The following is a 25,482-nucleotide window of genomic DNA, read 5'->3' as shown; positions in this document are numbered from 1 at the left end:
TGTGGTTTCGGGTTTCACATTAAGGTTTAATGCATTTTGAGTTTATTTTTGTATATGTTGTTAAGAAAGTGGTTTAGTTTCATTCTTTGGTGTGTAGCTGTCCAGTTTTCCTGACACCATTTGTTGACTGTCTTTTCCCTGTTATATATTCTTGCCTCCTTCATCAGATTAATTGAGCATATAAGCATGGATTTATTTCTGGGATCTCTATTTTGGCCTGAAAACTGGATATTTTACTATTATAATGTGGTAACTGGGGAAATGAGATTTTCCCCTTCCCCAGGGTTTGACTTTTTTTTTTTAATAAATTTTTTCTTTTAAAGATTTTATTTATTTATTTGACAGAGAGAGACACAGCGAGAAAGGGAACACAAGCAGGGGAGAGGGAGAGGGAGAAGTAGACTTCCTGCGGAGCGGGGAGCCGGATGCGGGGCTCAATCCCAGGACCTGGGATCATGACCTGAGCTGAAGGCAGACGCTTAACGACTGAGCCACCCAGGCGCCCCTTGACTTTTTTTTTTTTAATTGTTGAAGTAGTCCATTTTTTTTAATTGTTGTAGTAGTCCATTTGTTTCATGAGTATACTCAACTATTTGTGCAGAGAGTGTATTCCTTGCTGCATTTGGCTACTGAAGACTGGTCCTTAACTTGCTTTCAGGGAGTGTTTCGACAGATTTCCTTGAATGCCAGGAGTGAGGGAGTGAGAGAGAGAGAGAATGAGAATCTTTCCTAATTTTTGCAGACTGGCTCTGTGTTAGGACTCTCTTCAACACTTAGGTAGGTTTGCACTGAGCCTAGGGATTAGCGCAAAGTAAAAGCTTATGGTCTTCTCAGGTGTTTTTTGAGTAAGCATCTTGCCCTGGGCATGTGTGTGGCTTTCTCAGTTTCCCAGATATGTGTGTGATTTTTAATGCTCTAATTTCACAAGGGAATTGTCTTTCCAGCTTTTCATCCTAGGTTTTAGGCAGTTTGTTGTATGTCTCAACAGTAATTTTTTGCCCCTCACAGCTGTGGGTAGTTGGTGAGTTTTACGGTGTTTTCAAGCAATGCTCATGGCTTTTCCAGCTTGGGGAGATCCAAGTAGACAAATCAGAGCTAAGCCCCGTACATTAGTCGTGTAGGTGGCTCCCAGTCTGGTTTAGAACAGATGTATACAATAATTTGCAAATATGGTCTGCTATGCTCCCTCCAGAGCACAGAGCCAGGATCCCACACTGGGAATGGAGACTGTAGGTTTCATGACAACCGCCAAGCTGTGGAGGGAATAGTGGGGCAAAGACAAGTAAACACCACCGCGTTTTCCTACAGTTAAGTTGCCTTTTTTTTTTTTTTTAATTTAGCATTTGCTTGATTGCTTTAACCTTTGACTGTTCTACAGAATTCTAACGGTTCTGCCTGTTTTTCCGTATCTCTGTCGGGAGGGCACATTGGAGCTATCCACCCCATCACGTTGCTGATGTCACTTGTCTTTTTGGCTTTGAAACCTTATTAAGGAATTAGACATGAAAGTGATTTTTATGTCAGGCCACTTCAGAGTTAGAGCTGCTGAAGGAAAATGACTTCTACATGAGCTTTGTCAAAGTTGTTTCCTAGAACTTACTATTTTTCTCCCTGTGTTAGGCCTTCTCGTTTCATGGATGTGTCGTTACGGAGCTTCTCCCTGTGTTGTGACCTGTTAAGCCGGGTTTGCCACACGGCGGTCACTTATTGTAAGGATGCTCTAGAAAATCACCTTCACGTGATTGTTGGAACACTTATACCCCTTGTGGATGATCAGATGGAGGTTCAGGAACAGGTATTTCCCCAAATCCTCTTCACAGAGATATTTGAAATAACATTGATAAAGCCTTCTTGGAAGGAGCCGAATGTTTTATGTTTACTTGGTGTGATTAGTCATTTTAGTGAAAATATTCTTCGGAAAATGGTTGGAAAAACATTTTCAGTGAATTAATATTTGTAATCATTTAATTACAGAGCACCTAGTAATTTTGATCTCACAAATAACCTAAGAGTTTGTGTCTCTTAGTTGGGTTGAAGCGTAGAGGTGCTAAAAACTGGGACAGCAGTTGACACCACTGGGATGGTGCATGAGACACTGTACGGAATGTTCCAGGAATCCTGGCACTTCTCTGTCCCAGTCCTCATCCTATAGCGGCACCTTACGTATGTGGTGAATCCTTTGAAAGCACAGAAACAGTCATAGGTGGTCCTATAGGAATAATTAAAGCATTTTATCTGAACTGGGTTAGTAGAGTTTTTATCATTTATTACAGTAGGTTTGGTTGTTTTACTTTGAAATATAATTAAACCATTTTTTCCTTTTGATTTTTTCCTTTTTTAAATTACGTTTAGGTATTGGACTTGTTGAAATACTTAGTGATAGATAACAAGGATAATGAAAACCTCTATATGACAATTAAACTTTTAGATCCCTTTCCTGACCATGATGTCTTTAAGGATTTGCGTATTACTCAGCAGAAAATTAAATACAGTAAAGGACCCTTCTCACTTTTGGAGGTAATAATTATTCCATCATCTTACTATTTTGTATTAGGGTAGAGAGCAGTACTTTTTGAAAACTTCCAATTCTCTAAAAGTAAAAAACTGAATCTTTTTAAAAAATTGTAATAGAAAAACAACATGAGATTTGCCCTTTCAACAAATAAGAAACTGAATCTTAATATATTGTCTTGTATTGCAGTAAAATTATAAATATCAAGATTTCTTGGTTAAGATCTGAAATTAAGTAATGAAGAAATATCTAAAATATGCTTGATTTTCATATGCATCAGATCCATTAATATCTCAAAATTACCATCTGATCCTTTGAAGGACAATTTATGTTTGAATTAGAGATGGTATTTGACTTTTTAAAGAGTTTTTCAAATTTTAATCTTACTTTAATATTTATAAACTTTAAAATTATGTTCAGGTGTATTTTTTAGTATAAATGTTACAATTTTAAAACCATACTCCATATCTGACTGTATATCAATATGACAATATAGTTAAATGTACTGAGATGTGAAACTAGAGTCACAGTACTAAATAAGTAGAAATTTAAGCTTTTCCTTTGGAGGATGCTATTACAATCTTAAAATCTTAAGTATGTTATCATGAGTCTGTTAGCATTTAAGTGATTACAACATTGGCAGATGTGAAATGGAAGAAGCCATTTATTTCTGCCTTGTGTGGTAATAATAGTGATTGAATCAGTGTCTATAAAAGGCACTAATTTTTTTCTTTAAGTTTTATTTGATAGACTTCATACATGTACATAAAGCAAGTTACATTTTTAACTAATTTTCTCTTTTAGGAAATAAATCATTTTCTCTCCGTGAGTGTTTATGATGCACTTCCTTTGACAAGGCTGGAAGGATTGAAGGATCTCTGCAGACAGCTAGCTCAGCATAAGGACCAGATGGTGGACCTCGTGAGAGCGTCTCAGGGTACTGATGTTAATGACGTGGGTCATTTGTACCTCTTCCTTTTTGAAAGAGTCTTTTTATAAATTCTTGCTCTTTGTTCAGTTGCTGTGGACTTACTTCAGGCTCTCAGCATGTAGTTCATCATTTCTCATCTCACCATAAAAGAGATTGTGGGTGGTCTCCTCACCTTGAATTAACCCCATTTTATCCGTCCCGTATACCTCTGCCAGAACGGTTTCTCTAAACCCAGACACGGTCGTGTTATTCTACTGCTTGAAAAGTTTTAACCACTTCCTACTGCCTGAAAGAAACATTTGAATTCCTTAGAGCCAGGCATATGGGTAGTCTGTCTGTGCCTATTGCTCCAGCTTGTTTAAATAAAAGAAATGTATCCCACTTTAAGTCTCTTATGTATGTGCATATGTAAAATCATGAATGTATATGTGTGTGTGTTTTTCTATATAAACACGTATCTGTATATGTGTTTCTAGTTTTTTTTTTTTTACTTAAGAAAACATTAATTTTTATGTTAATTTGATTTGAGTTTAGGTTATTCTAGTATTGTACTTAGGGGAAATTTTTCCTACTTGAGTTTTGATTATCATCTTTTGCCCATTAATTTCCTATTTCCATTGTGGGTTTTTTCCAGTAGTTTTATTTTTTTTAAAGATTTTGTTTATTTGAGAGAGAGAGCGAGTGATAGAGCACAAGCAGACAGAGGGGCAGGCAGAGGGAGAAGCAGGCTCCCCGCCGAGCAGGAGCCCGACGCGGGGCTCGATCCCAGGACCCCGGGATCATGACCTGAGCCGAAGGCAGACGCTTAACCGACTGAGCCACTCAGGTGCCCCTCCAGTAGTTTTAAAAACTAATTTTGGTCTTGATCATATGAGCTCAGAGTTTGGAGTGCATTTGTTCTGAGGTGTGTGTGTGTGTGTGTGTGTGTGTGTGTGTGTGTAAAAGATGAATACCTCTTTCTTTTGTTCTTGTGTGTTTGGGTAAGTCATTGGTGCAGACCTGTCTTGTCCAAAACAGACACGAGTTGTTTTTAGCTATTTAATTCAGTGAATTAAATTTAATGAAATTTAAAATTTAGTGTCTTCATCAGACTCACGCGTGTCAGGTTCTCAGTAGTAACTGTGCTCGTGGCTGTCGTGGGACCGTGTACGTTGGAGAACGTTTCTGTCGTTGCGGAAAGTTCTGTCGGACATTGCTGGTCTGGACTAAATCCAGGGGTTAAAGACCAGAGTGTGCCTCCAGGGTCTCTCGTCAGTTAATGTTGAGTGATTTTTGTGTCTCTCACTCTTCGTGATTTGCTGAGGTGTTGGCTAATTGGACATTCCTCTCTCTCTGTTGGCCAGATACTGCTTTGCTCTCACTTTTACGTGGTTCTGTTTTATAAGAAAGTTCAGATACATTCACGTTATGTTTTTTGACCTGCTTGTGATTTAAAACCTTGTTTTTAAAAAAACTTCATGGAAGTTTTCTAGTCAGATAATTTAATCTATAAACATATTGTAAAGAAACGTGTCTTCTCCGTTGTAGTTGAAACTATTTTTCCTAATCTAAACCGCCCCCAGAGAACCCGCAGGACGGCACGATGGTGAAGCTCATCGTCACCCTGTTGCAATTATGCGAGACGGCGGTGAGCCACACTGGAGAGAGAGAAGTCCTAGGTAAGCTCTTCGGCTGAAGGAATATGAGCTTTTATGTTTGCATGGTCATCTCTGTTTTCAAATTCAGTAAGAGTTTGTAATTTGGGATAGTAGGGAAATGTGAGATGGTAGCTGAGGTATATTTATGTTCAAGTGTCCCTAAGGAGCCTCCTTCCATATTTTCCTTCCTTAAACATTTGCATAAAGTGCAAAGTTAGTGATTTACACGTGTGCATCACTGTTCATTCAAAAACATCTTATAAATACTTAGGAAAGTCAGAAATAAATATTTGTACTGTTAAGTTGCAAATAAATTGACTTCTGATATATTTTGTAAATATAACTGAGCAGTACTTAATCTTTTTTATAGGGCAGAGTAAGAATGAGGATTTGGAGGGCTAGGTGAATTAAACTCAGATATGAAAGCTGCATCCAAGCCCTTTCCTACCACCATTTGGGGCTATCCTAGTGTAAGGTAAATGGCCACCACACATCCCACCTAGAAGAGGTGTTTAGACTTAGTGATCACAGGATGGAGACACTGATTGAAGTCACCTTGAGGTTGTCATGACAACATTGCTTCAAATAAGAAAAATAGGAGGAATAAGAGGGTCCTTCACAGATTTTACTTCCATTCAGTGGAGTCTTTCTTGTCTTCTCAGTGGGAGCCTAGTAACTAGGGCACTCTTTTATTTTGTAAGTTCTTTTGCTGAAATATACTGTACATACAGAAAAGTACAGATATAAGTATGTAACTTGAAAGTTTTCACAAGCGGAAAATACCTGTGCATCTAGCACACCCAGACCAAGAAACAGAGCCTTACCAGCACCCTGGAAGTTTCCTTTGACCAAGGAATTCACGTATATTTCCGTAATTTAACTGTTTCTAGGGACAGACCTGATTTGCTCCAGGAGCACTGAGTGGCTTTCCTGTGTAGCATAAAATCTTAGTATGGTTGTTCATCATTCTTAGTGGTGAAAGACGAAAAGCTTTCACCCCCAGGTCAGGAAGGAGACAAGGTTGCCTGCTTTCACCAGTGCTGGTCCAAGTTGTACTGGAAGTAATAGCCAGAGCAGGGGAACAAGAAGAAAAGTAAAAGCACCCAGATTGGAAAGAAATTCTATTTCTAGAAAACCCCAGAGAATCTACAAGAAATCTACTGTAATAAAGCTAATAAATGAATTCAGCACAGTTGCAGGATATAGGATCCACACACAAAATTTAGTTGTGTTTCTCTACACCATCAGTGAACAATCTAAAGAGAAAATTTTGTTCCATTTGCAGTTCTGTTTATAGTAGCATCTAAGAGAATCCAGTGCGTGGGGATAAGTTTAATCAAGGAAGTGAAAGACTTGTACACTGTCTGTTAGAACTGAGTCCCCAAGTACACCCCACACTCAAGGGGAGAGGAACTAGGGCTACACCTTTTGAAAGGAGAGCTATCAAAAAATTTATGGGTGTATTTTAATTCCCTCACGGCTGGGAAAGAGTGTGAAGGGAGTTCTCTGGCAGGAACTGCTCTGTCTTCATCTGGATGGTGGTAACACAGGTGGAAAAAAATGTGTGTGTGAATTTTCACTGAACTGAGTGTTTAAGGTTTATGTACTTTATGTATATAATACCTCAAAAATGTTCTAACAGTTTTAAAGTCTGTTGCTACATTCGTATAGTAGCTATGTTTAGACTTTCATCCTTACTATCTTTATTCTGTTACTGATTTCTCTCTCCTGGATATGATTTTATAGGGGAAAGTATCTTTTGCCCACATGGACATATATAAAGAAAATGCTACAATATATAGTAGCTTCTTTATTCAGAATCTTTGGGAAACCACTTAAATCTTGAAGGATGACAAAACATGATATTTTTTGTGGGGGAAAAACTTGTTTTATGGGAGATCTTTTAGCTACAACTGTACTGAAAAGGAATTTCTAAATATAGAGGCTGTTGGAAGCTGCTTGGGAGAAGTGGGTCCTGTCGATTTCTCCACAATAGCTATACAGCACGGTAGAGATACATCTTCTACCAAGGCCCCTGAGTTATTTGAAGATAAAGAACTTCAGTGGACCTTCATAACGCTGACCTACCTGAACAACACGCTGGTAGAGGATTGGTGAGTAGGGACTGAGCCTGTGTACCTGCTAGCACCTACTTCGTCTGACATTCAGGGACGTTGATACTTTACGTAAATTAACATCTCCTGAAACTGAAGCATTCTCCTTTACATTGCCATACTTTTCTCTTAATCTCAAGTATTTTAATAAAAATCATTGTATTTTTATTCATTGCCATAATCCCTGAAGCCCTACTATGTGCCAGGCACTGGGTTCACTGATGAGCATACCAGATAAGGTCCTTGTTAAAATCTAGTGAGAGTAGCCTAAACAATAAGAAAACTGCCAGGTGGTTCGATACAGAACATTGAAATAGGAAAATTGCAAAAGCGGATGTTTTGGGCATTGGTCGAAATCAAAGGCACTGCTCTCATTGAGAGTATTTTGATCCTTTTAAGATAAGTCCTAGAGAAGAAGCGTCATAACTCCAAAGATCTTAAGCTAATCAGACAGGGTTTTCTTTTGCCCCCTGATTCTTTATGCCAAACAAAATTGGAACAGATTCTATCCTAATTTCAGCTGGGTAGCTGTGAGATTACTTTTGCTTGCTTTCTTTGCCCCCTACCCCCCTGCAGTGATTAGTAACTTAGGTTTACTAGAGGAGTATTAAAAATGGTTTGATAATTTTGGCATTGATGCTGTAGAATTTTGATTATAGAATTTTTTTTAAGATTTTATTTATTTGAAAGAGAGAGTGAGTGAAAGAGAGAGAACACAAGCGGGGAGGGGCAGAGGGAGAGGGAGAAGCAGACTCCCTGTTGAGCAGGAAGCCTGACATGGGGCTCGATTCCAGGACCCTGAGATCATGACCTGAGCCAAACACAGACTCTTAACCGACTGAGCCACCCAGGCGCCCCTAGAATTTTTATTTAGAGGTAAAATTTCCTAATGTAACTGCCTGATGCAGTTAACCTTTACGCTTCATAGTTGAACGACACAGGTTTGAATTGCCTGTGTCCACTTACATGTGGGCTTTTTTCGGTAAATACAGTGTAGTACTGTAAATGTATTTTCTCTCCCGTATGATATTCTTCAGAACATTTTCTGGGTGTTACACGCAAACAATGAATCATGGATCACTACGTCAAAAACTAATGATGTAATGTATGGTGACTAACATAATAAATTTCTTTTCTCTAGATTATTTTGTTGTACAAATACAGTATGTAACACATACAAGTATGTGTTCACTATGGTGTGTGTACGTCTCCCTGTCAGGCTATTCGTGGTTAAGTTTTGGGGGAGTCAGGATTTATACACAGGTTTTGACTGTGTGGGCATCAGTGCTCCTAACTTGTTCAAGAGTCAACCTGTAATATAAATTTAAAATTTTAGATTTAAATTTTTTATTGGGGGTTGTTTCACATTCATCAGTAGTTGAATATACTTCATAAGCATCTGAATTATGTTTTTCAGTGTCAAAGTGCGATCAGCTGCTGTTACCTGTTTGAAAAGCATTTTAGCCACAAAGACTGGACATAGTTTCTGGGAGATTTATAAGACGACACCTGATCCCATGCTGATCTATCTACAGCCTTTTAGAACATCAAAAAAAAAGGTCTCTCAAATAATAAATGTTTATTGAATACCCACTATATCTGGAACAGTTCTGTTTGCTGTGAGATATGAATATCAAGTTGCCTAAATAGTATTATACTAACATTTAACCTTTCTTAGAAGTAATTCCAACTGTACTTGAATCCAGGGCATTTCTGTTTTTAATTAGAGCAGTGTGGAAAAGTTGAGATAGAAAGCTGATTGATTTGGAGGATAGGAGGAGTTCTTAATGATAGGCCTTTCTTCTTAGGAGTAGAAAACCCTTACATCGATCCCATGAAATCCACTGATGTTGGGTGTGGTTTGTAGGTAATGTGCAACAAGCAAGTGTTTATTTCCATAGGAAGTTAAAGTATCACAGCCCCCTAGTGAAATATAAGATGACCTATAGATTTCTCCCTTCCCTTTTTCCACTTGAATATCATAATCACGTTTGACTGAAAGGACTCTGAAGGATATTTAAGAACTCTTGCTTCTCCTTTAGTCTAAGCATTCCTCTTTAATATTTTCTTTTCATAAAGCAATTGGGAGTTAAACAGTAGAATTTTCACCAAATTAACTTCAGGACATATACCCATCGTTGTACTAGTCTCTTTAATATATCATAAATATAATTTTGGTCTTAGTGAAATTACTGGTAATATAAACTATTAATAAAACCAGTAATACAATGTGTAAAACACCAGTAATATAATCTGTTTTAACATTTTGAAATCAGTTCCCTGTGGTAGACTTGGACTGGTTTCGTCCATGAGACCAGTGAGGCAGAGAGTTTGTGATGTGTATAATATGCTACTCGTGAGCTGAGAGTAGAGCTCAAGTATCCTGCTGTGCAGACCAGTAATTTTTTATCATACTACTTGGCCTTCCGTATAAACATAAATGTATTTTAATTTTAAGAGTTACCCATTGCCTCCAGTATTATTTTTAACTCTGTTTAGTTTGGTTTGGAAACAGATTTATGCCTAGATATTTGTTCTACGCCGGAAAGATAAAATGTATTTCTAATGACCTTACTTACATGTTTTGACTATTTTTCTTTCTAGTTTTTAGAAGTCCCCAGACTGGACAAAGAAAGTCCTTTAGAAGGCCTGGATGATATGAGCCTGTGGATTCCTCAAAGTGAAAATCATGACGTTTGGATAAAGAGGCTGACTTGTGCTATTTTGGATAGCGGAGGCACAAAAAGTGAAATTCTTCAGCTATTAAAGCCAATGTGTGAAGTAAGAAGATTAATTAGTCTGCCTTAATCCCTTACTACCTATGCTTTTTGTATTTGAGCCTTCTCATAGTAGTTTCCTTTGGTTGTCCCGATACATTTGGGTTCCATGTCCATATTTATGGCCTCTCTCTCTGAACAGTGTGGTGGTTGTGCACCTCATGTCCATGAAGCATCACCTGTGCTCAGCTGTTGGGAATCCATCAAACACGGCATCTTTGTGTAGCTAGAGCTTTGTGTGGTTGGTTTCAGCTGTGGGGTAGCTACGTACTGGATGAGCTCTAAAGGGTGCCTTGAATAATTTGTTACTAACAATAGTTAAAATACTGATGATTGTAAATTACTTACATTAACCAAAAGTCTACTTTTTAAAATATTTTTAAGGTCATTGTCATTTACTTTCCCTAGTATACTTTCTTAAGAAAAAGAGGTAGCAGTTAACATTGCTTTTTTATTTTTATTTATTTTTTTAAAGATTTATTTATTTATTATTATTATTTTTTTTATTTATTTATTAGAGAGAGAAAGAGACTGAGTAAGCACTCTCTTTCTCTCCCTTCCCACAGAGGGAGAGAGAGAGAATTCCAAGCAGACGCCATGCTGAGCTTGGAGCCCAACGCAGGGGTCCATCTCATGACCCCAACCTGAACCAAAACAAAGGGTTGGATGTTTAACTGATTGTACGCCCAGGCAGCCCTGCTTTTTTATTTTTGAAGGTCTAATACAGTTTATTTCAATAAAGGTCTATACCAAATCAAACAAAATTTACACACTTTTATCAAGTATGCCATCCAAAACAGTATAATATGATGATGCTCTAAGACTTTAATGTTAACCTAATTTATATTGTACCATCAGGCACGATTCAATGACAGTGTGAAAACAAAATGTCTGACTGGTTCAAACATCTACCAGTTAAAAGTAACTAACTGATAGACAATGGCATGGATGGAACTGGAGGGTATTATGCTAAGTGAAATAAGTCAGTCAGAGAAAGATAAATACCATATAATTTCACTCATATGTGGAATTTAAGAAACAAAACAGAGGAACGTAGGGGAAGGGGGGAAAAGAAAGAGAGGGAAACAAACCATAAGAGACTCTTCACAATAGAGAACAGACGGAGGGTTGATAGAGGGACCTGGGTGGGGAATGGGTTAGACAGGTGATGGGCACGAAGGAGGGCACTTGGAATGAGCCCGGGGTGTTGTATGTAAGTGATGAATCACTGAATTCTACTCCTGAAACCAATTTTACCATATATGTTAACTAACTAGAATTTAAGTAAAAACTTGAAATAAAAAAACAAAACTGATGGAGTATTTTGATAAAGTGCCCTCATTGAAAGCAGTTTAAAAGGCAGGCCTTGCTTCTGCAGAAGAAGTGTTGCAGTGAAGAAATGGTCACACTCTCTGCATTACTACCTTGTGCTTGTAGTAAGTCAGCTTGGTGACGGCCTAGACACCGCGCATTTCCCGTTAGTGAGCATGGCTGAGGTGTTTTTTTATAAAGTTCTGACTTTGCGCCACAAGATAAAATGTTCCAAATACACATACACACCACACCCCGATTCCAAATTCCTTAAATTCTTTCTTTCTAAAACTGCCATTTGATTTGTCTTTAGTTTAAAAAGAAAAAAATGTGCATTTAGTCATCTGTCGTCTGTTTTGTGCGTGTAGTATGTGATAAATACATGAAGGGAGAACCTTGACAAAAATAAGGTTGAGTACTGTTTTGATGTACCACAAGTATTGAAGTACTTTTCTACACTTTGGAGTATATCACAAATAAGTACCCAAATTGTATACTCAAATTGGAGTTTATTAAAATAATAAACATTTGAACATGACTGTTGCAGCTTTTTACTGAGTGTAGAAAATGTACAAAAATCAGATTTTCAGCTTTTCTCTTAAACTTTGATTCCCCATTTTCCTTTATATCAAATTAGAAAACTGTGTGTTATTAGTAACACTTTGCAGCAGTTGTGACATATAATTTCATTTGTAAGCATTATGCTATTTCATTATGTGCATATGGCCTAGATTGGAAATGAACAGTTGTCGTGTAACTAACACGATGCTTCACATCGAAACATAGGTTACTTTGATTTTTCTTAAGCACTGCCTTGGTACATGCATTTTGTGTGTGTTTTAGAGACACTGAGTTCATGACAGATTCATCTATCATTTTTCTTTTAAGTCTAATATGCCAGTAACAGGGAATGAAAGCGTTAAATAGATGTTCACTCAGACTGTTGACTTGATGTGTTTGTATGTTCCAGGTGAAAACTGACTTTTGTCAGACTGTGCTTCCATACTTGATTCATGATATTTTACTCCAAGATACAGATGAATCATGGAGAAATCTGCTTTCTGCACACATTCAGGGATTTTTCACTAACTGTTTCAGACACTCCTTACCAACAAGCCGATCCACGACTCCTGCAAATTTGGATTCAGGTATTCTGTTAAATTCCTGGCATTTATACTGTTAACTTCTCAGTTCTAGAGAAAGATGTGTTTGAATCCCTTCAGGATGCTTTATTGGCTTAATTCTGTAACCTCTAAGTATTTATTTTCTCATCATCATGAAAGTTGTAGTCTGTTTTCAGTGAGATAATATATGTAAAGCACCTAGGGTAATACTTGATGCGTAGTACGCCCTCAGGGAATTTTGGCTACTAATAGTGGAGCAACTGACTGAGCGCTCAGTGTGTGTCCGGCACTGCGCTCAGCGCTGGCACCCCGGGTACGAAGAGGACACCCTACGTTCTCGCCGTGGGAAAAGAAGACAGATAAATGCAAGCAAATATCACGGGTCCTGTGTTGGAAGATAGGTTGAAATTTTATGGTAAAGATCTGGCCAACTCATTTTTTTAAAATAACGCTTTGTATTACAAAATATTTATTGTGGAAAATAATAGAGAAATTAGCATAAATTTAAAAATTAAGTTGCCTGTAATCCTATGACCTGGGATGACTGCAGTTAACATTTGGTATATATCCTTGGATTTTTTTTAACAATAGCAACAACAAAAACAACAAAACCCAAAACAAAACAACCCCCCAGAAAAACCCAGAATAGATTATACTTTATTTACTTAAATAACCGAATTTCTTTTTATGCTTTGTAATTAATATTTCCCACGGTAAGAGCTTATAGCAGGAGGACTTCCATGAGGAGCAGGAATAGTGTATTGTGTGTATCCATAATACATACACGCATACTGGAGGGCTCATTGTGGGTCAGTTTTTCAAACCTAAAATAAAGGAAGAAAATTCACAAATCTATAATGTTAACTTGTTGTCTTTAGTGTTATTAACACTAAACACTATGTGCAAACATAAAACCAGGTACAAATTCACTTAGTGTACTTGAGACTAGTACAGTTCTAAAACAAGTATTGATTTGTGTGCTGTTTCGCTGCAACTAAATTGCCCTTTCCCAATCTGACTACGGTTCCTGTCACTTTGGCGTGTGTTGTGATCACACGATTCTCCCAGTCCTTTCTCTCTGGACTGCTGAAACCTCTGTTCGACGTGACCATGGTGTCTTGTAGACCTCACTTTGCTCTGTTCTGTGTTTTAAGTAGTTCTTCTCCATTGACAGCACTTACACATCTCCCGTTTGAAATGATATAAACATAGACACGGAAGCTCATTCTGTGTTCCTAGTAGATGATAACTTGGTCTTGTAAATAATCCGAAATATGCTTATGTGAATTTTCTTTAGATTATCAAAATGAAATACGTGAAATAAAAATTCTCGCAGAGACTTTGCAATCTAAACTATATATCCTGTCCTTAATTTGGGAAATAAGGTGTAAGTGGTTCAATTACCAGTAAGCATTTAAACTTTAAATATTAAAATAATTTAAAGTCATATTAAAAACAATTTTTATTACCAAGTTTAATATAATCACTGCCTGTGATGACCTGGCAGTTTATTATCATGAACATGGCCAAGACTTTTTTTCATGTTTATCATATATACATACATATTTATGCTGTCTCCATTCATAGGTAAAAATAGCCTGTTTTATTTTACCTCTGTGTAAAGTGCCAATATTTATAAGGCTGTAAATGAAAATTTAAATTTCACATGTAAAATTCTGTAGTTTAAAAGGAAGTAGCTTCCGATTTCTATCAGATTAAATGGTTTATCTTTTCTGATGTCTGTCAGTCTCCTGCCTTCCCTTGAATGTCTCCTATGCATCCCGGACTCACTTCTCCAAAGTAAACTTACCATCTTCATCCCCTTCCCTTGGCCTACTTCTCTAATGTCTTCAGTGAACGGCACTCAGTTGCCCAAGCCAGAGAACCTCTCTCCCGTGTCCATCTGATGGCCAGATCCTGCCAGTTTCTGTTGTAAATAATGTGAGTCCATCTGTTCCTCGCTCGCCCCCATGTCCTTACTGTCTTTTAGCCCTGTGGTTCGGCACAGCTGATCCTCTTTCACTAAATTCTTGTTTGGCTGTCTCAGGTAGTGTGACTATTGCCTGGGACGCTGTTACTCTTCTATCAGATACCACTTTTTCTGTGAAACTTTTCTTGTTCAGATCAGGCTCCTTTTGGTAAGCCTCTCCGTGCCGTCCACCTTCCCGGTCCTAGCACTCAGCCTTGTGTCATCGGTGAGCTCTGTGAGCTCTGTGTGCACAGCAGTCGTCTGTCGTATTCAGGGTTGTATCCCGAGCACCTGGTACAGGAAAGATCCTCGATAAGTATTTAATGAATCAGTGAATTAGTCCCCTTCAGAAATAAGATACAAATAGTAATTAAATTCTCAGTTTTATTTATTTTTTTTAAGATTTTATTTGTTAGAGAGAGAGAGCATGAGCAGGGGGTGGGGCAGAGGGAGAGGGAGAAAGAGGCTCCCTGCTGAGCCAGGAACCTGGTGTGGGGCTCGATCCTAGGACCCCAGGATCATGACCTGAGCCAAAGGCAGATGCTTCAATGATTGAGCCACCCAGGCGGCCCTAAGCACAGTAGTTTATTTTAAAAGAAAAAGAAATGCCATTAAATTCTACTTCTCCATTCCTATTTATTAAGAACCAGTTTTGTGCCCGGTTACTGCCTACGAAACGCTATAGCCTAGAGGGAGACAGACACACGGAGGGAGGAATGTGCGAAAGCAAGTCTGTCCGGGACTAAGGGGAGCTCTCTGTCTTTGTCAGAGTCAGACCACCTGTTCCGATGCTGTTTGGATAAAAAATCACAGAGAACAATGCTTGCCGTTGTGGACTACATGAGGAGACAAAAGAGGTAACGGAGTGAATATTGCTGCTTGAGTTTGGGGATTTAGAAGTGTAGCTTGTGAATTTTGATTTTAAAATTAAATTTTAAATTTTGCTGGTTGAATTTTAACACCATTATTTTAGGTGCAGCTGCTGCAGGGTGCTGTATTTAATTTGTGTAATGCTTAGATCTTCTTGAAATAATCCGTATGCAGGGTGGCACCGTGGTTAAGTCAGTGTCAGGAACTTCGTAAGATACAAGTTGCTGACTGTGACTCACGGTCCTCAAAGTGCATGGTTCTGTATACTGTGCTGTGGCCGTGTGTATTTTCTTGATTGTGATAAATTGTTTTGTGGTATAGTATCTTGTTCCTCTTATTCCTCATGAGATTTTTAACAGTGAGTGCAGGCATTGCTAGAGGTCATGGTCAGATCGATCCATACTGCTCCCGAGTTGACCAGGGTTGTGAGGAAACAGTGTCGTCGGCCGGTAACTCGAGGAGGTAGGAATTGGTAGGCTGCTGCTGGCGTGGTTGGTAAAGAGTGGGAAGGAGTGGGAGGAAAACGAAAAATCCCTGCGTGCGTTTACATCTGTATCCTCCTCATCCATCCCAATCCTCCTCATCCATCCCGCTCCACTCTTAGGAAAAGAAATGTTAGGTCTTTCAGCGTCTTTGTTGCCAGTTAGAAAGTTACCGATTGACTTTCTTGGTTACCAGATCCTCTTCTGAGAAAGCCCACGGAAGCTTTAACTGTAGCTGGAATCCTCTCTTTCCTGGGTGTGGGGAGGCACTTTCACCTTGGAATCATTCAGTGCAGGTTTATCCGAGGTGGAGTGGTGTTGACATGGGCAGGCCTTGGAGAAGATAAAAGTTCTTCGTCTTCAGTTCTCATTCTGAATAGGCCTCAAAGAAGAGTTTGAGAGAAGATGAATGGAGCAAAGGGTGTAAGGACCTGAGTTCAAGTCCAGGTCCGGTACTTGGGAGCTGTGTGATCTCTGAAATGCAGGGTCCCCAGTAGCTGCAGTGAAGTGTTAGCACCTGATTCATCACCCTGATAAGCATCATTGAATCATCGCAACGACTGTTGGTGACATGTACTGTCCCCGGGCTCTCCAAGTGAGGAAACTGAGGCTCAAGAAGGGAAGTCGCTGCGGATGGTGCAGCTTGTAGGGGGGCTCAGCTGGTTTGAGCCAGGTCGTACCCTCCTCTGAAACCAGCACTCCTAACCGCTCCCTTGTCGTAGCCCACATATGATGTTGGTTTTGGAGAAGGTGGTGTCTCTGGTCCCTTCCAATCCTGACCTACTGTTACCACAGAAGATTTTGATTGAGTGACTTAGAAAATGAACTGCAATAGGAGAAACATGTAATTGCGTCTTAGCAGAGACAGTATTTTCATTTAGTTGGCCACGTGAAAAGATTTGTGTAGGTGTTACTCGCTGTTCTGTGCAGCCCATGCTTAGCCTGTGGTCCATGGACCCCTTGATGGAGGTCAAGTATGAACCCCACATTTGTACGAGCCGATGACCCACCGCCTTCGTGGTTTGCGATCCACAAGGGGTCAGAGGTAGGGCTCTTCAGCCAGGCTGAGAATGGGACAGCTCTGTATTGGGGGGACACGCGGGTCCGAGTGATTTGAATGTAATATTCTTTTTCACCAGAGCTCGATACCACTGTATTCTAGATGAGCATGTTTTCTCTTGATAATGAAGTTGAAGAAACGGACATGACTGCATGTTAACATTTTTCTTTAGACCTTCCTTAGGAACAGTTTTCGATGATGCTTTCTGGCTGGAGTTGAATTATCTAGAGGTTGCCAAGGTCGCTCAGTCTTGTGCTGCTCACTTTACAGCATTGCTCTATGCAGAGATCTACGCAGATAAGAAAAGCATGGAAGACCAGGACAAAAGGTAATGGGATTCAGCCCTTTGGTTTTTTAAGTCTGTGTTGACATTGTTTCGGTTAAGGTAAAAATAGTTTGTTTTGCTCCTGCTCTCCCATTTAAAACACATCTTAGATAGAAGTTTCCTGTCTTTAAAAGTGAAATGATAATATTTTAAAAGAAATAAATAATTATGCTCTGAAATAAAATAGAGATGTTTATTACTTAAGAACTGTAGACATTCTCCAGACAGCAAGCTCCTGAGGGGCAGAGACCACAGTTACTTTTTTCTGTATCCCCCACAGCAGGTAGCATTGGGAACTTAATACAGTGATCACAGTTTCACGTGATTGAATGATTCCCTGATTTCAGTGAAATTAGTTTCACCACCAGTACCCCAGCTTATTCAAGATCCATTTTACTTATTGACTATAAAGTAATGTAACTGATTTTTTTCTGTGACTAAATCACTTTGATTACTTTGCTGTCTACCTGGATTTCTACTGATTTAATTAGCTTTTCCTCTGAGTTAGAACTCTTGTAAGAGTCGAATGGGTGTTTCCTAGATCATAGTGGAAAAGAAAAAACAGCAAGGTTAAAGAGTGGAAAATACGCACTGTATTATCCCAACTGCCCTCCTCGGATTTTATTCATTTGACGTAGCCTAGTGTTTATTTTTGTTGTTAGCTTCGTTTTCCAGCCACAGAGCCATTCATATTACAGAATTGAAATAAAAAAGATGTATAATGTTGCTACATTTCTCACGCTTGCGACTTACAGTTTCTGCTTTGGATTGTCCTTAAGCTGGCAGCACTGTGGTTCTTAGACTGTGGAAAACCAGGAGCCAGAATTCAGATCCTAACCAAACACAAATTAGTGTGCCTGGACTGATTCTTAACTCTCTGGCTTGGTATTTAATTTCTACTTTTCAACTGAAAACAAAAATCTACAATATGTAGATACTGTGTGTAACATGTAATTGATATGTTCACCGTCATTATAGACTTTCTGTGAAGACAGTTCTGTTCTGTAATGTAATGAGTAAGAAATTGATTATTGCTTATTCTTAGAGCCTTAAAATTTGAGTCAGGGTCTGCATAGTAATTAGGATCTGAATGTGTTTCAGTGGCTTGGTTTTACAGTAGAGTATTTCTTACTAATCAGGAGTGAATAACTGAGCTCTTCGATGAGTGTAAATAAGATCACCTTAATTTGTAGGTAGGTGATTGTATAGAATTTGGCACATTTTTGCAAAATTACTTGTTTAATAAGCAGGAGGGCCTGGATTTTTATTTTGGTTAACTTTAGGAACAAGTCCTTGACACATACGGCTTGCTGTTTGCTTTAACAGTTTGGTTTTGATGTTTTCCCCCCAGGTGCCTGATGGCAAAGGGAGGGCAGACAGAGAGACAAGCTTGACGGAGGGTAGGGAATGCTAGTTTTCTTCAGTGACTCCGATAGGTGCCCTGCAGTTTGATTTGTTAACTTGCTCTTGAGAACAGATGAAATTTCCAAGAAATTTTTTAGAAAGAAATCCAGAACTCCCTCAAACCGACTTAGACCAGAGGCGTTAGCTCACAGCCTCAGTGGTTTCAGTGTTCCTGCTCCGGGAGGCGGGGACTGCGGGGCCTGGCCACACGCTCAGCCTGGGCACTTACAGCCTTGCGCTGACAAAGTCCTCACTCCAGGACTGTCTCCCCCACTGTCCAGATTGCTCCTCTGAAAACTGACTTCTTCTCCATGACTTGCCAGTAAGGAACCTGTATGTAGTGTCTGCACAGAAAGTCGGATGTTGTCAGTACGGTTCTGTCACTCAGCACTCTGTGCCCCTCTCCAGGGGCTCAGTGTTACCTCGTGCTTACGGGTGCTGTTTTTATCAGACGACTACGAACCCATAAATACAGTTCACTTTTCCTCATTTTTGAGCTTTAGCATGAATTATATGTGGACTTTTCTACAACTTGTTTTTCTGCTCAGTGTTTTTGTGAGCTTTATCTCTGTTGTGTGTGGCTGTAGTTCATTAATTTGTCACTACCGCTTAATGTTCCACGCGAGGACACCCCGCAGTTCATCGGCTCATTCCCCGGTTCATGATCCGTGTCTCAGTGTGAAGTTACTGGCTTGCCGGGTGTGCAGAATTTCAGCCGTATTAACATAATGCCCAGTTGTTTTTTAACATGGTTGTACCAGTTTGCACCCTTCTCAGAAATGTAGTTCGTGAGGAAGTAGATCAGTAGAAAACCTTACATTTAAGGAAGGCAGCCGATAGGTAATATAGAGGTACTATCCCTGATGATAAGATTTATTTTACACTTTGGATTATTATTGTCATAAACAGTTCGTAGGTGGCATGATTTCTGAGTTGAAATTACTTATGGGACTGAATGTCCTATATATAATATAAATGCATGGCTTAAAGCTAAGGCCTTGGAGTCCACAAACTTGAGTTTTCATCCTGTCGCTTGTTAGTTTTATAATCTTGGGTGTAGGTGGATCCCACTGATGCACTTCTTTCTCAACACTTAATATTATCAGACTTCTTGATTTTTGCCAATTTATCAGGTGGTAAGTGGTGTCTCAGTGTGGTCTTAATTTGTGTGCCTGTGGTTATTAATGAGGTTGAACTTCGGGTAAAACCACTGACAGAACATTTAGGAATTTGGGAGCATATATTTTTAAGCAGGCCTGGCTCTGTAAATAAGTTTATTTTGCATTTGGCCTTCCCATATATCAGCCTGTCATTAAAATTTGATTCTCCTTCGAAAAATTAATACTCAGAATTTTTTTTCCACTCTAGGTGTAAGTTATATTGCATTTTAAAGTATAAATGGTTCATTATGTTTTATCTGTGATCTTGGTTAGTTTTTCCCATCCAAGTCTATATTGTATATATTAACAAGCTTCAAAATAGTATATTCTCATTAAAAGAAGTGCTCTTGTTACAAACAGAAGTTTTACGTTTGAAGAAGCAAGCCAGAGTACAGCTATTTCTAGTTTGAGTGAAAAAAGTAAAGAAGAAACTGGAATAAGTTTACAGGTAAATATTATAGACCTTATTTGTGATACTATTTATTTTATATTTTGGATTATTATTTTGTTACAGAGATTATAGAGATGTCATTTGATTTTCAAACTGACATTACTTTTTGGACTGTCATGTAAGTTCCTGGTTTGGGGGAAGGTTAGGCCTTGGAGTAGCGGACAGACCTGAGTTCTCATTCGGACTCTGCCACTTAGTTGTAAAAGCTTGCACAAAATTACTTACCCTTTCTGACCTTGAGTTCCTTCATCTGAAAGTTGGAAGGAAAACTACCTGTCTCACAGGGTGAGTTTATAATATATGTTTTCTGCCACAGTGGCCTGTTCATTTTCTTTTCTTTTTTTTTTTTTTTAAATATTTTATTTATTTATCTGACAGAGAGAGACACAGCGAGAGAGGGAACACAAGCAGGGGGAGTGGGAGAGGGAGAAGCAGGCTTCCCACTGAGCAGGGAGCCCGATGCGGGGCTCGATCCCAGGACCCTGGGACCATGACCTGAGCCGAAGGCAGACGCTTAATGACTGAGCCACCCAGGTGCCCCGGCCTGTTCATTTTCTTTATAGCATTTAACATTTATAATCATATATTCATTTGTTTACTTGTTTATTGTATGTCACATCTCAGGGCAGACGGCTTCTTCTCTAAATCTCTTAATATCCGTCCTCACTGAATTTCTTTGGTCAGCTTATTCCTCTGAAATGACGGTTTCAGCCTTTGGACTTTGCTTAAACCCCTGGTTGTCTCTCCTGCTTTTGCCCCACTTTGGGTGTGGAGCCTATTTAAGAAAAAATAAAATCATTTCCTTTCAAACTAACACAAAATCATTTCCCTCTGTTTCATCCTTTCTGGCCTCCCTTCCCTCAGGGCCGGCCGGACCTTGTGAAGGACCTGAGTGTCTTCTGTTTCCTCTCCTTCCCGGCTCCTGCCTGAAGCAGCACTTGCTAATGCCCCCCCCCCACCCCCCGCCCCGAACTTCACGTGACTAGTCAGAGTGGGGGGGTCGCCTTCCCTTCAGCACCCTCCCTGATGTTTCATTAACACTTAGAACCCTCAGCCTTGCCTTGTGTGAAGTGTGTTCTCTCTACTGGTTGATCCCATTCTCCTTTCTCTTTTCCCTTTTCGCTTTTTTATAGTCTTACCCTCTTTTACTGAGTTTTTAGAGTATTTCCTGTGTGTCAGACACTGTACTAGACTTGGGTACTGAATGAATAACACCAAGGGCTCAATTTCATGTTCATGAATGTAAACAGTTTAGTTAGAAGTATAAAATTATGCCAGTATCAGTGAATTTGTATGTAGTAAATATTTCCCAGAGCAAGCACCGTTAAGGCACTTAAAGTGCTTGACTGGTTTTCTATGCAAAAGTTTCTAGCTTTTTCATTTTTCTCTTTTCTTTTTCTTTTTCATTTTTTTTTTTTTTTCTTAAGTAGGCTCCACACCCAACATGGAGCCCAGTGCAGGGCGTGAACTCCTGACCCAGAGATCAAGACCTGAGCTGAGACCAAGAGTTGCATGCTTAACTGACTGAGCCACCCAGACGCCCCACTTTTCCATTGTTTTCTATTTTTATTTTACTGAGATGGTTTTTAAATGGAATCAATTTTGTGCAAACTTTACAACAAAGATTTGAGTCAGTAAGCCACTTCTTTATCCATGCCACATTTTACCAATTGTAACATAATGCATTTTTGAGTTTTTTTCAAAGAAAAATTCGTGATCTTTATTTTTACTACATTCAGTTTTCACGAGTCAGACTTTGCAGACGTCATTTTCCCTGCATAGTTTTAGCTGTTGATGGGATTGTTTTTGTTTTCCTTCTTTTTTTTTTTTTAATTCAGGGTTTTTTGTGGATCCATACAAATTTTAGGGTTGTTTGTTCTAGCTCTGTGAAAAATGCTATAGTATTTTGATGGAGATTGCATTTAATGGTTTTAAGATTTTATTTTTAAGTAATCTCTAAACCCAGCGTGGGGCTCGAACTCATGACCCTGAGATCAGGAGTCACATGCTCCTCTGACGGAGCCCACCAGGCGCCCCTATTTGTTTTTGTTTTTATGATTATTTTTGTCTGTGTTAAAAGCCTGGTAGATTGGGATTGATTTCTTATTTAATTCATGAAATTGTGAGCAGTTCTTTTCAAGGAGTCATTCGTTCTGTTCTTTGGGATCAATTTGTTGTGTTGCTGATTCACAACTTTATATTTCAGCATCACTGTCTTTTACTTTTGTAACATAGCACTTAGAGTTAGGAGATACATGTTGGTAATGATAAAAGTTCCAGTTTGCTAAATTCATAAAGTGATATTTTTCCCTCTCCAATGTTTGTTGCTGCCATGTTTTTAGGATCTGCTCTTAGAAATCTACAGAAGTATAGGAGAGCCCGATAGTCTGTATGGCTGTGGTGGAGGGAAACTGTTACAGCCCCTCACTAGGTAAACCGCACGTTTCTAGATAATGCTGTCGTAATTCTGTCTGTGAAGGACCTCCACGAATGTGGAACTCAAAGGTATTTTGGAAATCTTCCGTTACAGACTACGAACATACGAACATGAAGCAATGTGGGGGAAAGCCCTGGTGACGTACGACCTTGAGACGGCCATCTCTTCAGCAACCCGCCAGGCGGGGATAATTCAGGTGAGCTATTTTCTGCCCTGGAGAAGCACTGCTGGCCTCGTGCTGAGCTGATTTCAGTCAGTGGAGACACACTAGACATGAGAACGTTCCCTGCTCTTCAGGCATTGGGCTGAAAACCCAGGGGGACACACAGCTGAATCGGGCATGTCATTGACCTCAAAGAGAGTATAGATTTGTTGATCGTGGTCTTGTTGGCTGACAGCAGAAGACATTTCTTCACAGTGTCCAGTGCGCCACGTGGTGGGTGTGTCTCACGTAAACTGTTCCTCGTGGTCTGCATTCGAGTCGGCCCGGGCGTGGTCAGCTGTGCTGCTGGCCGGTGTTCTGTAGCCTTCTTCCATCACAGGGCAGAGTTGTGGGAGCGCCTTCTTTGTTCCTGGGGGGGAACATACTAAACAGTATTGGGGGATTTCCAGTGATGTGTTGTGAAAGTTACTTTTCGTGTTCGATTGCTATTTTTTGGGTCTCTAGTTCTGCTACCTTTGAGTACTGAATTTTTTTTTTTTACACTCCTGCTTAGGCCTTGCAGAATCTGGGACTCTGCCATATTCTTTCCGTCTATTTAAAAGGATTAGATCATGAAAATAAGGAGTGGTGTGCCGAGCTGCAGGAGCTCCGGTACCAAGCAGCGTGGAGGAACATGCAGTGGGGCCACTGCCCTTCCGTCAAGTAAGAAGAACTCGGGTGCTTTTTCCCACCATTTCTCGAGTCGTATGCAGTGAGCTGTTCCTCATTGCACTCCCTGAGTGTCACGGGGCTTGGGGGCTTCATGTGTCGTAGACACTGCGGTTGTAGGTACGCCTACACGGCTTAAATGGGATAGCAGGAAGCAGTGACTGTGTGGGGCTTGGATTTCACCCTCTTCTTAGTTAGGGTAACTCCACTCCCACCCCTAAGATACTCTTGAAAATAGAAATCTAAAACGTATTTGCTCATGAGAGTCTTTTTGTTTATAAATCCAAAGAAAAATATAGTCCTTTCCCTTCCCACGCCCTGCTGCAGACTCTTGAGTTAGTCACCACTTTACTGGCTGGATGGTTCACAGAAGACTGCTTATCTTTACTGATAAAATATCTCCCTCTGTAAAAACTGCTAAACCAGGAACACAGCAAGATACCGTTTATAACCTATATCATAATATCACCGTTGTTTCTGAAAGGAAAGCCAAACACCTAATCCGGTAAAAGATTTTGCTTTTATGTAAAAAGTCTTATGATGACATAAACACCAAAAAAATGAAATCATATGAATTTTATGTTGAATTACCTTCATTGAAAAAAATTTCATTAATTGAAGTGTCTTTCAAATTTCAAACTATTAGATTGCTATAAAATTAGAGATACGCTTTCATATTTTTACAGCATTTTACTGGAGGAGCTTATTCTTGTCACCTCTGTAAATCACCATAGACTGTTCTTCCCATTGCCGGCTGCATTTCGGGCATGTAGGCTTTCTCTGTGTTCTTCCTGCAGGCCAAGCTGTTTCCGCCTCAAGGCCTTATATGCATCTTGTTTTTTCCCCTGTTCCATGTGTATAGAATCTGTCATTCAGATTCTAGTTTAACAGGGCCACATATGAGACCTGTGCTGCCCACCCATCCAAAGTAGCCACCCAGGCGTTCTGGTACCCTCTTTTAATTTGCCGCACGTCCCTCATCACTGTCCAGTATTTTTTTATTTATTGTCCATCTTCTCCAAACCACAGCGTAAACTCCAGGAGGATGATGACCCTACCTGACTTGTCCACTCACAGACCCCTGCCTCTGGAAACTGGTGCCTAGCACCTGGCATACAGTTGGTGTTCACAGAGGCAATAAATGAGAATGTAGCATAGTTAGAATCAGGCAAAATATCTGAGAAATTTACTTTTTTCTGCTTGAATAATTTACATGATCCACAAAATTCTTTGTATTTCTTGCCAGAATTCCTAAAAATGCATTTTTTAAATGGAGAAGTTGTAATTTTAGTTGTCAAATTTTGGTTTTTTTAGTGAAACTATTTATACATGTATATTTTAGGATTCTTTGTTTATAATTACATTTTTTCCTTTTATGTTTTAATTATCTCAGCAAAGGAATAGAAGGAACCAGTTACCATGAATCATTGTACAATGCTCTGCAGTCTCTGAGAGATAGAGAATTCTCCACATTTTACGAAAGTCTCAGATACGCCAGGTATTATAAAATGAGTTACTATATCTTAACATTTAATGTCATGGCTTCTTTTCTGAAAGCCTGATGAATAATTTCAGTGTGAGGATTTGCACTGGTGAAGGGATAAGGACTTGGTGGCTTTGGTCTGGCTGTTTCTTTGTCATTGCCATCCTCCCAGAAACGAAGGTCCCTGTGTGATGAATCATGCCAGTCGCGTTGACACTTGAGCAGCACAGATTGGGGGGGGGGGGTGCGAAATCCTGTGACTAACAACTTCATAGCTGCTCTACATCTGAGAAATAAGCGCTGGGATGTGGTTTTTCTTCCACAGGAAGGTTTTAGTAGGAACTGTGGGTGTGCTTATCTTAACAGTTGTTTTCCATATCTTGAAAAGGGATTCTGTGTGTTTCAAATGTTTTATATTAGAGAATTATTTAATGCATATATGTCAAATACACATATATATGTATAGTACTAACAGAACCTTTCTGTGTTTTGTTTTAGATGTAGCAGCATGCTCATATGTTAGGTACTTACATAAATTGTTACATTTTTTATATATATAGTACC

General features: G+C 39.4%; 1 protein-coding gene across 10 annotated transcripts in view; it reads left to right on the top strand.

Annotated features, from left to right (window-relative positions):
* Positions 1–25,482, top strand: part of ATM (ATM serine/threonine kinase) — a 126,370-nt gene that overhangs the window by 72,102 nt on the left and 28,786 nt on the right. For 6 of the 10 annotated variants that reach the window (XM_078059043.1, XM_078059044.1, XM_078059045.1 and 3 more), the window contains 15 exons: positions 1,621–1,795; positions 2,353–2,517; positions 3,317–3,449; positions 5,006–5,101; positions 7,023–7,194; positions 8,612–8,753; positions 9,799–9,975; positions 12,253–12,430; positions 15,145–15,232; positions 16,960–17,115; positions 20,037–20,124; positions 22,470–22,558; positions 22,658–22,760; positions 23,281–23,429; positions 24,829–24,933. In XM_078059043.1, coding sequence (XP_077915169.1) covers positions 1,621–1,795; positions 2,353–2,517; positions 3,317–3,449; positions 5,006–5,101; positions 7,023–7,194; positions 8,612–8,753; positions 9,799–9,975; positions 12,253–12,430; positions 15,145–15,232; positions 16,960–17,115; positions 20,037–20,124; positions 22,470–22,558; positions 22,658–22,760; positions 23,281–23,429; positions 24,829–24,933 — 2,016 coding nt within the window. Of the gene's footprint in view, positions 1–1,192; positions 1,796–2,352; positions 2,518–3,316; positions 3,450–4,970; positions 5,102–7,022; positions 7,195–8,611; positions 8,754–9,798; positions 9,976–12,252; positions 12,431–15,144; positions 15,233–16,959; positions 17,116–20,036; positions 20,125–22,469; positions 22,559–22,657; positions 22,761–23,280; positions 23,430–24,828; positions 24,934–25,482 lie in introns of those variants that run through there. The other 4 variants (XM_078059046.1, XR_013442628.1, XM_078059049.1 and 1 more) reach the window with 4 other exon arrangements.

The sequence above is a fragment of the Halichoerus grypus genome, chromosome 11 (assembly GCF_964656455.1).
Source record: "Halichoerus grypus chromosome 11, mHalGry1.hap1.1, whole genome shotgun sequence".
NCBI classification, from domain to species: domain Eukaryota; kingdom Metazoa; phylum Chordata; class Mammalia; order Carnivora; family Phocidae; genus Halichoerus; species Halichoerus grypus.
The sequence above is the reverse complement of the archived record's forward strand: the minus strand, read 5'-3'. Positions and strand labels throughout refer to the sequence as shown.